This window comes from Sturnus vulgaris, chromosome 3, assembly GCF_052056855.1.
Source record: "Sturnus vulgaris isolate bStuVul1 chromosome 3, bStuVul1.hap1, whole genome shotgun sequence".
In the NCBI taxonomy this organism is placed as follows: Eukaryota; Metazoa; Chordata; class Aves; order Passeriformes; family Sturnidae; genus Sturnus; species Sturnus vulgaris.
Window position 1 is genome coordinate 29,034,824 of NC_142245.1, and position 16,897 is coordinate 29,051,720.

A 16,897-nucleotide genomic window follows, 5' to 3' on the forward strand; every position below is an offset into this window, starting at 1 on the left:
AGATTCGTAATATTGATGCAGAAATACTGAGACAAACTCAAAACTATTAATGGTGCAAAAGACACCACTTCAAATGCTTTTACCTGTCTGAACCAGTTTTGCTGCTTTGACACACCTACAATTCTTGTATATATTTATCCCTCAGAAACACAGAACAAGCACATAACACAAAGAGGCCTTTATATATAATGCCATATAATTACCCTTTACATTTCAGATGGTTTGAAAATCTGTGTTTATGAATATAGTTCTGTGATCATGATCCTGTTGACTTCAATGAGGGCAGAGTCCACCTCATGGAAGAAAAAACACAGTTGTCTCTTGAAAGGCCAGAACTACACCAATTGGGCCAATTAGACCAGCCTTTCTATAAAGGTATCCGAAATATTTGTTTTTAAAAAAATTGCACGCAACTAGTTTCATAACAGGAGACATAACACTTCTTGCCTTGATCACTTTCCAGCATCATAAACCTCTGCTTTTTTTCTAACACAAACACAGAGAAGTGAAACTACCAGCTAGTCCTTTCCCATAACATGAAATATAATAAAAATTTCTTTGAAAAACAGGGAAAAAAACCCACCAACCATGAGGTGTACACCTGCTCTTCACTATAGCCAAAACTCTGGTTTAAATCTGGAAATCAACTATTTTTTATGACAGTTGGGTACATCAGTGATTTGCTTCCAAATGCAAGTGACTTTTTCTCATTACTGAATAATCAGTTACTCTGTGTAAATGTACTAATATTTTCAGTATTCGTGTAAGAAAAAATGATAATCTAGATTTAGCGAAGCCACATCATCCCTCTAAAAAGTAATATGGAAATTTGCATTCCATACTGTGTAATTATCTATAAATATATTGCTTTGTAGGCTTTATTGATTGAAATCTATGTTTTACATCTCATATTTGCACCACATCTAACTTTCTATAAAACACACTTTAGGAAAAATATAACAGAAAGATGTAAACTTTACTGTCATTGCTCTAGTTCTTAATAGAAAACAACAACAACAACAAAAAGAATCCTTTTACTGCTCTGAAATTACAAGCACACATTAAGCATAAGTTCATTTATTGCAAAGTTGTCTACCTGCTTTTCAGCATATAAATGCTTCCAAACCACTGAATAGCTGTACAACCAATAATTTGTTGTAGAAAGAAATTTAAGACTGCAGTAAGAATCAAAACACTATATAAATTTGGAACTCTGTGTCACTAATACATTTTAAATATTTGCCCCTTGGTTTATGCATGAAAACCCAAGAAATAATGTGACTTGCCCTCTCAGCAATCAAAAGGAATCTCTTTAAGAACCTCAGTAGAAACAAAAAATTTAAAAATTGGTCGTCCTGCTTCTTCATGTTGGTAATCTCACAACGACACAAGGAAAGAGAAGACATTGATGCACACTTTGAAGCTTTAAAGATATTTGGTACTACACCAAACTGTACATTTATAATATACCAATCTGTGCACCACCTATGGACACACAGGGATGCAAAGGGCACATACTGTGCTCAACAGTTTTGGACACTTAAAGGTTTGGGTCACTTAAAGAAGTTTAAGAATTCTGGTATTACTACTACAGTTGAAAAGGAAATATACTGTTAAAAATGGAATGCAAATTGAAAAATAGTGCCTATACACTTTAGAACTTATTTCGTGATTTCACAGTCTTAAAATAAAATGCATCATTTTCCTACCATAGATATCAACACACAGTAATTGTCATCATTCACAAAAGAAATACAAAACATATTGAAAAACAGTAAATAAACATTTTTCTAACAATTATGTTTGTACACAACCAGGTCAAAACTGCACTGAAAAACTCTTATCTTCACATGGAAATTCCTGGAACACACACATCAGGAAGTTCTTTTACTTTTTCTTCATTTTACAAGCAAGCTTCTAAACAAATGCAATTGATAATGGTCTCTAACTGTGGTAGGAAAAATGATAATAGAAGAAATCAGGCCTAGTATCCAGAGAAGAATTTACAAATAGAAGAAAAATAAGTAGTTGTCTAAAAATTAACTTTCTGTGTTTCTGATGGTAGGAAAATTTTGAGGTTTATATCCGATAGTCATTTAAAGCTAAAACATTTATCAGCAACATTTATCAGACTAGTTCTTCCCTGCCAACAAAATCTTTTTTTACAGACACAGTTTTCCTTCATGTGCTATTTGGAGGGAAATAGTTCTCTGCAATAAAAATTCCTTCTGTATTTTTTTTCACTCCCTTCCAACTTACACCAAACAAGAAAGTATAACAGACATCCTTTTATGGTTAAAAAGATCCTGACCAAGGTTCTTAATGTTCTTGGACAAGCAATGCCCACATTACCACAACACTTTCTTGACTTAACACAGTTTGAAGATGAGGATGATGCTTTACATGCTCCAGGCTGAACAGATTTGTGAGGAAGACATGTCCTGACAGATATGCTTAAGAGAAGAAGGTCATTGATTAATCAAGAAAGGAGTCCGTTCAAATAATGGAATTAATATATTTGTAGATGGTTACTTAACAGGACACTGTCAAGGTATTTTTGTCAGCTTTTGAATATTCTCTTCTCAATCAGCATTAATAAATGCCTAGCTCCATATCTGTCTAGCTTTCAGTGTGTTAGAAGTTGGATTGCAATTAATGGCTGCATTAAAAAAAGAGGGAAACAGTCCTGAACTAATAATTTACATGAAGTGATAAACTGAGCATTTCCAAATACTTTATTTTCTGTATAATAGTTTTGCAAAGATCTGAACACCCTCATGAACAAGAGAAACAAATATCTGGAGACAATACCGTAAAAGTTTCAAACTAGTGTTTTCAAAAGTTTACATGCAGTAAGCTTCCAAAAGATTAATCTCAAGAAGAATCTTTTCATTGTATTTTTCAAAGACTACAAAATTAGAACACAAAGATGGAGAGATAAGACTTGTTTCCAGTCTTTCTCTGTGATTTGAAAAACACTAATGTTTTGTACAGCTGTAAATATCTTAATTGAAAATACATTCCAAAATTGCCTTAATATGGTAATGCAGAGATTATTCATCTTTCTCTACAAAATCAGACTCTTGTTTTTTCCATCCAACCCCAAAATAGCTTTTGCATATTAAATGAGCAGTTAACAGTCTTCATATTGAAAACTTACTATTGATTCTTTCAGCTGGCATTAAAGGAGAGATTTCCTTCACAGTAACAGTCATGATTGACTCAGTGGAGGAAGAAGAAAATCAGCTGCACCGTGATCTACCACAAATTTTCCCAAATGGACTACCTGACTAAAGATTTAAACTGTACAATCTCTTAGATGGGCACTCCCAAATTGATTTAAACAGCACTGATAGATGATTAAGCTGCAGAAAGGAGTTTACAAACAAATTCAACTGAATGTCTTTGTGCTAAGCAAGTGCAAATATTTTACTTGTGCATTCATCCCAATTGAGCCAAGTTCTTCTAAAACTTTTTGGATGATGAAAATATTTTGAATGTCATGAAGTTTTTCATTCTAGTGTAGATATACTGTAATAAGTTTTCTCCTTTTTAATTTAGTTTCAGATTCAGAGTGTATGGAAGCACTCTTTTCAGATGCCTCCTCCCTCTCTTTGCTCCTTTCCCTGACCTATTTTTAGCCTCAGAAGATAATTAAGTTCATAGAAGCTCTATGAAGATCAGCAGTCAGTAGAGGAGAGACACAACTGGTTATTGCACCAAATACTGCAACAGGTAATCCAATTTGCTATGAAAGGCAGCAAAAGGGGGGATAAATAGTGAAAAGACTTCTCACCTTTTCACGTGATAAATCACTACACAGGACACACAGGAGAACAATAACAGCACAGTGCAATGATTCAAGAAGATGAGGGATTCAACCTGTATGAAACGAAGCTTGACTATTTCTGTTGCTCACGAATGTGGTGATTTTACTTAAAAACCTACATCTGTACACACCAAAAAACTGCTCCAGAAGATAAGTCCAGCTAAGCACACTCCCTTTCTTGTCTAGATAAAGAGAATAGCAAAATTGATTAAATTTCTTTTTTCAAATCCCATTTATACAGATCACTATTACAATTTTCCAAGTTTCCTGAGAATGCATCCTTCCAAACCCAGGAGACTGCTATATTTTCAATCTTACATGGATCTCTGCTTCTTAATAGGCTTCGAATGACTCTCAGTTCTTTTCTATTAAATTATCTTTGTGTTTTATCTTCTTTTATATTTAGCATTGTAGCACTATATTAACATAATGCTTATTCATACACACTCACCTTCTTGTAACAGTGATAACATTTTTGTATCAGTGGCATATAATTTCTACAACATTTTTCCAGGAGGGATAAGCTTATTCAGCTATATGCACAAAATTTATAAATAAAGAAGCCATGGAGAAGTAATTCTGCATGCTGCAATGCTGGCTCACATGAGTCAGAGAAATAATAAATGCCTCCAACTTGCTTTAATAGGTATAGTCTCCTAAATGTGATATTATCATTGCCTGAAGGCCTGTAAATGGGCCTACAGTTTGATCACACATCTTTTCAAGAAGGAACTGGCAACATGTGGTAAACAACAACAAAAAAGAAGAAACAAAGAATATTTTAGCTATTAAGTTGCTGCCATACAGTAACACTGATGCTGCAAGAATGCAATCGTAAAATGCCAGTCTTGTTTATTATAAATTCAGTTTCACCATTTCTTATGAACCATTTGCTATTGCATCAAGAGAATCTCTGATAATTTCATTCCAACATTTCTTTTGTTTTCGGAGAGCTCATAAAGCATTCAGTCCTAAAGTATCACATTATTAATGCCTCAGTCTTGTATTTCTACAGAAGAAGTAATAGCCACCTATAATTTACATATCTTGAAATAAAGTTTAAAAAAATTCCTGATTTTTGAATTAAAAAAACCCAGAAAAACTTAGAAAGGGAGTTTGAATCGCCATATAAAAAAGAATATTAATAGAAGACAAAGTGCTCTTTTGTTCAGTAGCTCTAGAGCAGTCAAGGTTAATAACACAGAACAAAGTTTAGAAATTACTGCCATTTTAACAGCCTTTTATTGATATTGGCAAAATAAATGATATGCATAAAATGAAATGGATGCACAGAGAACTACATTCTACCTAGGAAGGTAAGCGTTCCATTTGTAAACAAAGATGGAACACAGCCTTAAGAATATAAAATTAAAATTGTATTTTAGTTTAAATATTTCTCATACAGACTGCAAGTCAGATTGCATGTACTCCGGTCTCTGCTCTACAATCTATTTGCTTTTTTATTTTTTTTTTAATAAGTGAAACAGTTACAGTGCTTTTCTTTCATGCAGAGCACAGCTCAATTATGTGAGCTTTAGAAAGAAGGTATAATTGAAGTTCTGAGTATCTTCAGAAATACAGTTATTGTCCAAATGTGAAGAGGTGTCCAAAATCACCTTAAGACACTCAAGAATAGTAAAGAATGTTATAGCAGCAGAACAGTAAAAACCTATAATAGTGGAAAAATGGCCTAGGAGAAAAATCTCCAGCAACTCTGAAGTCACACAACTCTTTCTGTTGAAAGGGAAGGCTTGTTTTTCCTTCAAACAAAGTGTGTCAAAATGAACTGGACTTAAATGACTGCTAATTTTAACTGTGATGAATTGTGAAGATAATAGAAAGAGGGGAGAGGAAGAACATTGCTCTGGTTAAAGCCTTGTAGAGGCTCTCTACTCACATCTCAGGATTCCACTCTGAATTTGCAGATACCTAGCTTGTGTTTCAAGCCCTGTCTGAAAAATAGAGGTTTTTTAATCATATGTCACAACTCCTGTGAACAATATATTAAATTAGAATTTTTGAGATGATCAGTTAGTAATTCCATCTAATCTACGTAGGGAGAAAAAGCAACAGCACCTACATATATGTCTAAATGGGAACCTGGGTATAATTTGACCTACATTTCAAGAGCTTATCTAATCACTTAACAATAGTAAAATGAAATTTAAATAAGATTTATTACTTAAAAGAAGTAATGAGGCTAGGTGAAATGAGATAAAATTAATGATTTTATCTAGGACACACATTATAAATGCTAAACAATGAGAATAATAACTTGGAATGAGCGTGTTTATTCTTTGTTAACCAACACATTGTCCTCAGGGTTTTGCAAATGAATTGCTGATTATTTACATACCATCAGTCAGTCATCAGTTTTAGTCAAGACATCAGTCATATTTGTCTAACATTTTTCTACACCAGAAAAGATGTAACTGTAGAACAGTAGTGTCTCCAACACATTCTGATATATTAAAAGCCCAAATATTTCAATAGTTTATTACTTAAGATAACTACAAAAGCAAATCATTATAATGGCAAGAGATGCAACAGAATTACCAGTTTAATTCTATTTCCCTATTTTCCTTCACCAGAAGGACTTCCCAATGGTATTGTATGGGTATATTTAAGTGTTATATGTGTATTCCAGACAGTTCATTACACAACTCAAAACCAACATTTAATTCATGGCCACCTTTTTGCCCAGATTTTGATGTACTGGTAACCTGCTAAGGCCTAAGGAGAGCACCTAATTGCACCCAATGAAGCCAAATTAATGCTCCTCTCCACTGCCCCTTCTCTCCCATGGATGTACTGTTTGCAATGATTACAGGTCCCAACACATGAAAGACATACAAGTTGTAGCATGAACACCTAAACTGTTAAAACAGAAATAGAGAGTCAAGAGGTCTAAGTTTTATTTGTTGTTCTTTCACTGTCTCACTGAGATGCTGCTGGAAAAGGCAGACTTTCCTTTAGCCTTCTCCATCTAAAGTCTCCTTCTAAAACAGAAAATACCAACATACACTTTCTGTAAACAAGCAACAACCTTCCTAAACAGAAGTTGCTACAGAAAATAAAAGCTTTATAGGAACATGGCACATTATTAGCTAGCAATTGGTGGACAAAATGCTGTGCATTCTTTGGGTAACATGGAAGAAAAACAGCAGAACATCCTATTTTTTTGCATTTTCACTTTATGCTTTATGGTATTGTGATTAATGACATTGCCAGTATCAGACAAAAATAAAAGTGATAGATCAGTCAACCTCAGTATGTTGACTGTTGAGAGTAACTGTTTCTATGTCAAAGCTTTAATTTTTTTATTTTTATTTTTGCTTAAACCTCTAAATCCACGACACCAAGCAAAAGTGAGCAGTGTTACACATGCCACTACATGGTTATTTTACAGACATTTATTTAAAATAAAAGCCCAAACACATGAAACCTCCTTTAAGACTGGCAGCTATGAAAAGATTTTATATATTCCACAAAAAAAGTTACCAAATGCAAATCACAGCATTCAAACAAGCATAAATAAGAATCATATGAAATCACCATAGAGATGTATATTCATGTTAATATTATTCTTTCTTAAGAAGACATAGTCTAGTAAGCTGAAAGCCAGAACAAAAGAACCCCAGAACATTGAACCAACCCAGCCCTTGTAACAGCAACTGGCACTTATATAAACAAAATCTACATTAAAATGTCAATATCTGAGCTGCTGCAGGATTTAAGCCCTGATCTGAAGCCTTAGAAAGAACACCAATACTAGAAAGGGGCTGTGGGCTCAGCATGGAAACACCCTTCATAAAACCCTACCATCATGATTTATGCACTTCTGTATTTGCAAATACAGATTTGCTGGTTCATGAATTTTACAGATTATTTACTACCTTCAAATTCTCTCCTTGACAACTTCTGCAATATTTTTTCCTTCAAGAAAAAAACAGCAGTGGAGAATGAATGCAAGAGTTTTAAAATTATGTATTTCCAAGATCCACTTCACAGTTTAAGACCACTGTACAGTGCTTGTTCTACACACTATGGGCGGACCATGACAGATAAAACAAGCACCATCATTATGTAATAACCTGCAATTATTTTTATGGCTATTGAATTCCATTCTTCCTATGCAATACATAAAATGCAAATGTAAAGCAATAGTACAAATTACAAGCCCTAACAAGGCAGTAAATCTGAACCAAGTCACGCAACATAACGTGTCTATAAACTTTCCCACCAGATGCAAAAAAGGCTTTGAAAAGCTGCTCTTTTTAACTTATTTTTTATAAGAAAATTAAGGAAAATCTCCCTACCTCTATTGCAGTCATATCTGAATAGCAAATTAATAGTTCTACCGAATTTGAGGAGAATTCACAGAAATTGAGATGAATATTATAAGATTTATCTGTAGATGTGGTGGTCCTTTCCTTTACTATTGCATTATAAAATAAAATGTTTAAAAATAAAAAAAACTGTCATCAGAAATACAGTTGATTGGAGACTATGATTCATATTAAGATCACAACCTATAAAAATCATCAGCTGTGCAGAATGAGCTGTTCCAGTTGACAGATCTTATTAACAAAGTCTTCCAATAAATTACAGAAAAAGCTGATTTTAAAAAATTGCTTTTGGCTTTCAGCATATGGAGCTTAAGGTGCTCCTGACACTAACACGTTTTATACGGCTTTAGTGACTAGATGCTACAAACAAGCCATCTTGTTCTGGAAAAGCTGTACTAATAAATATAGTGAGAATGAAGGGAATTTTTTTTCTCCCAGAATTCAAATGTAACACATTTTGATCATAAAGTATACTTTTATACAGCTTTGCTTTTCTTGGTTTGTGGGCAGAAGATATTAAGAAAAAAGTCATGAAAGGATGACTAATTAAATCATAGTGTCTAAGTATTTCTGCAGCTTCACTGAACTAATGCAGTTATCACTTTAGTCTTTACTCGCCAATACCAGAATCAGTAGATTCTGTGACTAAACAAGAGCTGACCTATTCTGAAAAACTCTGTGAGGTCAATAATATGACTACAACGGTAAGACTAGCCAAGAAGCACAACACAGTGGAATATGAAAGATCTTATACAATTTTACTTATAGTGAACAAGTGAAACATCTTGTAAAATAAAAACGTTTAAACTATAGTGAAAAACTAGACACTTAAAATATTTCAGCACCAAAAAAGTCTAGTTTTCTGATTCCACAACTTTTTAAGCTACCAGAAACACTTTATGAAGATTTTTTTCCCCCCCTCCCCATTTTATTTTTGGCCTCAGTCAACATGTAAGATTCAGTACTTGGAGTTCTGCCTGCTTCTGGCACCGGGCTGCTACTCTGACAATGGCCAAGGTATTGAGCTAAAGGAGCACTTCCTCACTGGTACTTTGTTGTTATTTACAATGAAAATGAAAAATAAACTGCAGATTACTGGGTACAGGCTAAAATGAAAGACTCTAAGAGACAAGCATCAATGACATCTATTACTGATAATGTCTTCTGCAGACACAGCTTACATTTTCCCAGTCTCTACATCATGCAATTTACTGTCTTCAACTCCTACAAACACTACTGTTTCAAATACTGCCAGTACTAACTTGCACAGACCCATTTCTAATCTAAAATCTGAATGGCTCATTATAATTGTACGTTATAAAGTTTGCCTTTATTAACAGAAGAAGCCCAGACAATCTTTGATGATCCAATACTCTGTTTAAGTAAGTTAATGCTAGTATAGTAACCAATCTAGTGAATATTGTACTATCATCTACTTTTAAAATATAAACTATTTGATCCAAATGCATACATCTCAAGACAAGGAATACTTTATGGAATGCAATTCAGGAAGTAAACTTTGTGCCTTTGTCACAAAGTCTTATGTAGTATAATATTAATAGCAACCTAAAGTAGCCTAAAAGATCTCAATGTAAAGCATGGTCAGAGTATTGTGAATTATGAGGACTACATATTATTTCAGGATTATCCATCATCCTTATAAACTTCTAGTTTTACTATTGGTAAAAGAGGTAAAATGACACCAGCCACTACATGGTAAGCTTCATATGGTATGCAGGTCCATCATTCTATCCAGCACAACAGAAATAATATATGCTGCATAACATTCTAGGTTCCTTTGAGAGGTAGCTGCCTGGCACAGACTAAAACTGGACTAAAAGTCCAGTGCAAAAAGATCAAGTCAGATCTGAACTCCACATTGTTCTCACCATTGTTGCGACCTCACCACACTACACATCAGGTTTTAGTCATCTACCAACAAAACCACTGAAGTTTAAAAGCCAAAGAAAATACGATTCTTTTCCAGAATATTTAGCTCAGATTTTTTAAACAGCTTAGAACTTTTTATACAAGTGCATTTGTGTTTTGGTATTTGCAGCAATTTAACACAAATCGTAAATGCTGTCAAATAAATCAAACTGCTAAAGCACAACAGTAAAGAAATTGGCCTGGAAAAAAAATCTCATTTGACCCTGCATATTACATTTTTGTTTGTTCTGTACTACAGTTAATTACTCAAACATAGACAAGTATTGCAGTCTTTTCACAGTACCTGGAATTTGGTCTACATTGTAAACAAAAGTTGCAGTGAAGTCTTTTAAGAGACTTCCAGATGATGAAATCAGACTAAGGAAAAAAAAAAACAAACCAGAAATATGTTCTTATCTTTCATTTTGAAATTGAGGATAAACTTCTTCCATTGACAGTCTTACACACAACTGTTTGGCCCCTGGCAATGTGTCTAGACAATGTCTGTTATTTATTTCAGTTCTAAAAGATATGCACTAAATACAATGGTCATCACAAAAAAAAAAGCATCTAAAGAAACAGGTCTGTGTTGCGTACTTCCTTTACACTTCAATACTGAGAAATGATTGGAAGGCTGCTGGTCACAGCATCATAGCTAAATTAGTCCTCATATTAGTTATTCACTGGAGCACAACAAGCAGGTACATACACATAGGAAATGAGTACTTTAAAAGAAGGTGGTGTTAATAAGGGAACATCTTACTTAGTCAAAACATTAAAAATCCCCATGGAAATAAGAAGAAAAAAAATACCTAATACCTAAATGTCTTGTTTTTAACAGCATCACTGACAACGTAGTCTGAAATCTACTAATACTGTGCAGTCATATTACAGTCACATAAACAAGTACAATTTGTAAATTACTGAGCGGGTGGTTTTTAATGATTTGTCATTATGATTACATATGTGCCCCTAGCTGACAAAAACTACCGAGAAAGAAGCAAAACTACACAGAATGAATGTACCCAGGTAGCCAAGAAGGTCCATGGCATCCTGACTTGTATCAGCAATAGTGTGGCCAGTAGGAGCAGGGCAGTGACCATGCCCTTGTACTCAGCATTGGTGCGGCCACACCTCGAGTGCTGTGTCCAGTTCTGGGCATCTCACTACAAGAAGGACATCGAGGTGGTGAGGACTGTCCAGAGAAGGGCAACAGAGCCGGGGAAGGGTCTGGAGCACAACTCTTATGATGAGTGGACAAGGCATCTGGGGTTGTTTATTCTGGAGATTTTGAGGCTCAAGGAAGACCCTTATCTCTCTCTACAAACACCTGAAATGAGGTTGTAATGAGATGGGGATCTGCCTCTTTTCTCAGGTAGCAAGCAACAGGAGAAGAGCAAATGGTCTCAAGTTGCAGAGGAGGTTTAGACTGGATATCTGGAAAAATTCCTTCACTGAAAGGGCAATCAGGCACTGGAACTGGCTGCCCAGAGACGTGATGGAGTCACCACCTCTGGAAGCGTTGATTTGATGCATAGACGGACACTTAGGCATGGGGTTATTAGCGGACTTGGCAGTGCTGGGTTAATGGTTCAACTTCATGATCTTTTCCAACCAAAAAAATTCTATGAAAATCCAAAGGAGGTATTTTAGATGTTGAGCCTTCTACGTTTTTCATTACTGTAGTGTACACAGTATCTGTAAAGAGGCAGAAATGTGAAGTAGAGACTCTCAAAATGAGTATGTACAGTGAATACATTACAGTGAATACTCAAAACGAATATGAACAGTGAATACTTCCCTTTATAAAATATTGTTGAGAAAATTAAAAATGCTGCAACCAACAGAAAAGAATTTAATTCAAAATGAACATGATGATTAAATATCCAACTGCAAAAAAAGACAAAGTACACAAAGATTTTCTTGGGCCAAATCCACATTAATTTTCAAATACGAGAACCTTAATGAAAGATTTATCATAATAAACTTTGTAGTAGTTTGAGCCATCAGCTTGATTCTGTGGCTATTTCAACACAAAGCTTTCACTTATATCAAATGTATTTGCATAAGAAAACAATTTGAAAGTGGATACAAAGGTCCACATTCAATTAAAAACCTTTGCATTAAAGTATAACTTGCTAAAGCAAAAGATAATGAATGTGCTTTTTAAGTGTAAGCCAACATTTCTTTTAGAACAGCTCTTTAGCATAGAAAATACACAATGATGCTTTTTTCTTTCAAATGTAAAGGAGTATGCCAAGAGAAGTTATGAAGAGAGATTTATCTGCTGCAGACAATATAATGGGTATTATGTTTCCAACTAAACAAAATCTGAAGAAATTTTACTAGAGTAACTGAAGAAATTTTGCTACAATTTTGGAATTAAAAGGAAGAAACTACACTCTGCATTGCTCTTAACTATCCTCAGTCTTCTTAATTTTTTCAGCTATTTTACTTAAAACATACACACACTTGAACTCAAATTTAAATTTAGTGCCATGAATACCTTTGAAATAACCAAATTCACCTCTCCAGTCCATAACAATCCAACTTATACTATACCTTCAAACTTTTATTTTTTATTGAAAAAGTACTCTCACCACAGTCAGGACAAAGTTGATAGAATAACACCTTAGGATTCCAGAGTGCATTATCAACAATCCCAAAGATTTTGTAACACTACGTACTGAACTCACAGCTTACATCCTCAAACCTGAATACTTGCTTATAAAACAAAGCTTTACAGTCATGCTTGTAGTGTGATTACCTACTGACATCAATAAAAACTTCAGAAGAGCATTTGAAATCACTGGGATACTAGGGGAGATTGATTAGGCAAAAATAATGGTCTTTAATGTTTCACCAGATTTTAACATAAGAAGTATTAATTATATATAAAAAAGATGTCAGAGGAAGCACAACAGATTGAACTTTGCAAATCATTACACAGAAGATACTGCACACTATAGGGTTGGCTACAGACTAGAACATAATTCAAACATATTAAATTCTGCAGTAAAACATTAAGCAGGTAATACATTAAGAGACTTCAATTACTGATTGCTCTTCCACCTTTCAGGGTAATACATTAACAATTATTTCCACTGCATCAATAGATGCTCTATCAATCATGTACCATAATCCAGCAGGTAGCATCATAACCAGCATGACAGCCATGATGGAAAATAAACTATTTTATTGCAATATATTAAAAGCCTATTCATGTCAAAAGTCTCATCCAAAAAAGAAAAGACATGGACAGCTTAAAAAATAAAAACCTCTTTTTTGTTTAATAGTTTTACGAATTTGGAGTAGTCAGAGCACAATTACTTAAATCACAACAGAGTAGTTACGATTCTACTTGCTTTTATGTTGTTGTCACAAGAGATGACATTCATCTAGCTCAGAGTACAGGAAGCTAGAGGCAGCAAGGGTATAAGATCCTACCTGCTACAAAGCACACTCTGTCATAACCCATGCTGGAGCCTAAATCAAGCCATTTTTCTACTGTCAACAAATACTTCTGGAATACAGCAATATTTCTTCTCCTGTGGCTACTCAGCCAGATTACATGTCACTTTCCTACTACAGATAGTTAACTTGCCAGCTTGCACTGTAGAAGCCTGATCAAGACAACTAAGGATTTCACTAGTACATTGCCCATCAAGAAGGATCCGCTGCTGTAAAAATCTATGCTATAAGAAAAAAATACATTAATTTTAAAAATCCAAAGTTAAGACATTACAACTTCTGAAACATCAAAATAAAGGCAGACTGGGAAACTTTGATTCTGCTGTCTGCTCTGTGTCTTCACCTCACACTACATATACACACAAAATAAATACAAGTTTTCCTTCAGACTAATGAATCACTCAGTACTCAGGAAGAACAAAGCTCCAAGAGGAGACTTGTGGAGCACTAACGATTTACCCACAGGATACTAACCTTGTTTAGAGGAGATGTTTAGTGAACATGATTGGGAATTACACTACGGAGGAGTATGCTGTCATGCATTAAAACGTTACTCTTCAGAAACAGCAGATACTATCATGGTGTTCCTACATGATGACAGGTACATAAGTCATACACCATCTTCCAACCTGCAAGTTTTCCCAGAAACTGAACAGAGAGGTACAAGACAGCCCTGCAACTGAACCTACATATTCTTCTGCACTTGTCTTGAAATTCTTGACTTATTTAAAATTGCTCCTGAAAAACACAGCACTTGGGAGATGTGGCAGAAGCAGACAGCACAGTTCACATTATACATTTTTGGCCTTCTTTTTTTCCCAGTGTCTTTCAGAAGCAAAATCACAGCTCTACTGCAGTCTAGGTGAACCGTTGCTGCATCCTGCAGCAACACCAACCTTCCCAAAAAGGCCTTAGCCAACCCTCTTACATCTGACCAGAAACATTCCCATAAAGTGAGAAGACAAAGCCCATTGAAAGACAGCAGCTGGGAGAAGAGTTGCTACTGAAAGTATCTGCATACTTTTGAGAAGCAGCTCATTATTCAAACAGAAAACAATCTATAGAAGGTAGAAAGATCATAGGATTAAAATCCCAAACTGCAACCAAAAATTTCAGCCAAGATTATAGTTGTGCCTGCCTTTATTTTCATGGTTTGTAGCTTGAGACATCTTATTTGGTGAAACACTGAAGACTCACACTTGCAATCGTGATTTAACAATTGAAGACAGCTCTAACAATAAGATGAAGAGGAGGTAATGGAATCCACACTGACAATTTCATCTCAACACATTAGTTTTTAAAGATTAAGTAGCTGTTCCTCTTTCCAAATATTTAAAAGCAAAAGAAGGCAGACACATGGTTTAAAGGAAAGATGAGTGTTGGCAACATCAACTGACTCAAACCTTGTCTGCAGTGGAAGTTCTGGCACTTCATTCTGACAGTCATGATAGAAAGAGAAAACAGATCTCTCACTGCATTCTCTAAATATAGTAACATCGACCTTATGATAGGCTTCCACAGTAGCTGCTTCAAACAAAGACTGTCCCCGTGCTCTAAAAACCACTCATTTTAAATTCTTCCATGGAGGTAGTTTGTCACAAATTGTTTTTTCTTAGCAAAGAAATAAACACTCTTTTATCCCAACTTGTAAAAATACTCTATGGTCCTACTTTCAAAAGTATCTGGCCAACTTTCTGTTCATTGTGAACAATGAAGCAAAGTAAAGCTGAAGCTTTTAGTTAAAGTAACCAGAATTTGCCTTCATTCCCTGTTAAGAAATTGTATATTTAGTTTGCTTTTCTGCTTCTACTATCAAGACTTCTGGTACAATTGAGACTGTTCATTAAAAATCCCAGCACTGACACGTCTTGAAATTCCAGACTCACATAAAAGATGCCACTAAAGTGGCCTGCAAAATAACAGCGTATCCAACATCACCTTTCCAAAATATAATGCAATCAGTCTTAGAAATAGTGAACTGTCAAACTCTTGCAGAGCAGGAAGGCAGGAAAGTCGAAATAATTACTAAGGAGATTGCAATAATTCATACTCTCTCATAAATACTGTCAATTTGGACAGTGGTTTTTACCTTGAGCAGGTATGTAGGAATATTGCTGAAATCAACAGGCAACTTCAAGAGGAAGCGAGCCGAGAATTCTCCAGTCTGTGGAAAAAAGTAACACTAATAAGACCTGGTAGCTAAAAGAGAGCCACAAACATCCTGAAGATTAAATACTATCCAGAAAAACATGTAAGAGCTCATACTGAAGAAAAGCGTTGAGATTTAAAATAAAATTGCTAGATAGAACTACTGGAGAGGAAAAAAAAAATTAAAAAAAAATAAAAAAAAATCAGAGATTTCACAGGTGTCATATGAAAAACACCTTAAAAAACATTAACCCTCATTGCCAGTAAATCAATAGCAAAAAGTATTTAGAATAAAACAATGTGCATGACAGAAAATCAGACTATATTTTGTTACACTCTAAATATAGATATATCTTGGCTGTACTCATTTCCGGACAAAGGTCTGTCAAGAACTGCAAAGAGTCTGTAAGCAAAGCTAAAAACCTGACAAATTGATAAGAACATATAGATAAAACAGAAGCATTTACAAACACTGCAGATCTATGTAAGACAATTTGTGTTCAGAAAGGTGAGCATGTACCAAAAGTGTCCTCTGAAAAATGCCAGAGGAAAAGAGCTGAAGTAGAAGGTTTTAAAAAATTTCTTTTCGGAATTATGTAACTCTAAACACCTAGACAACCATTCACTGAAAATCTGCCAAGTGTCCCATACACATTGCTCTTTTTTACGTATAAAGGGCATGTGAAGGAAATAGAAAGGATTTCCTTTCTGTTTCATACACTTCCTTAAAACCAGACTTTGTCCACCTGATTATAAAGCAAAGTTAACTGCTTTTAAAAACAAATGCTTGCCTGATTTCCTCCATATTAATTTTTTTCATCTAGATTTTTTTTTAGTTCAATAAAATAGTCACACAGCAGCTATATTTGTTAGGTAGGTTGAATAAGCAGTAAAGAAAGTGTTAAACATTGATTTTGTGCAATTAAGTACAAAAAACTGGGATAATTTGAGACAAGCTAGCCAATTTGTAAGTGCCAATCTGCTTCTGGGTCTATCTACCAGGCATGAACTAGAGATAACTCATTCCACCTTTAAGTCACTGAACAATAAAAAACAAGATCTGGAATGCTACTGAAATCTTCCCAGTGGTACCTTTCAAGTTATATCATTTGCCAAAAGGTTTTGTGTGATGTTGGGCTGTAATCCATCCTTATGCCAGCTAGCTAATTGA

General features: G+C 34.7%; 1 protein-coding gene across 1 annotated transcript in view; it reads right to left on the minus strand.

Annotated features, from left to right (window-relative positions):
• BABAM2 (BRISC and BRCA1 A complex member 2) overlaps positions 1 to 16,897 on the minus strand; it is a 160,710-nt gene that overhangs the window by 91,383 nt on the left and 52,430 nt on the right. The window contains exon 6 of the mRNA XM_014877255.2: positions 15,668 to 15,742. Coding sequence (XP_014732741.1) covers positions 15,668 to 15,742 — 75 coding nt within the window. The remainder of the gene's footprint in view (positions 1 to 15,667; positions 15,743 to 16,897) is intronic.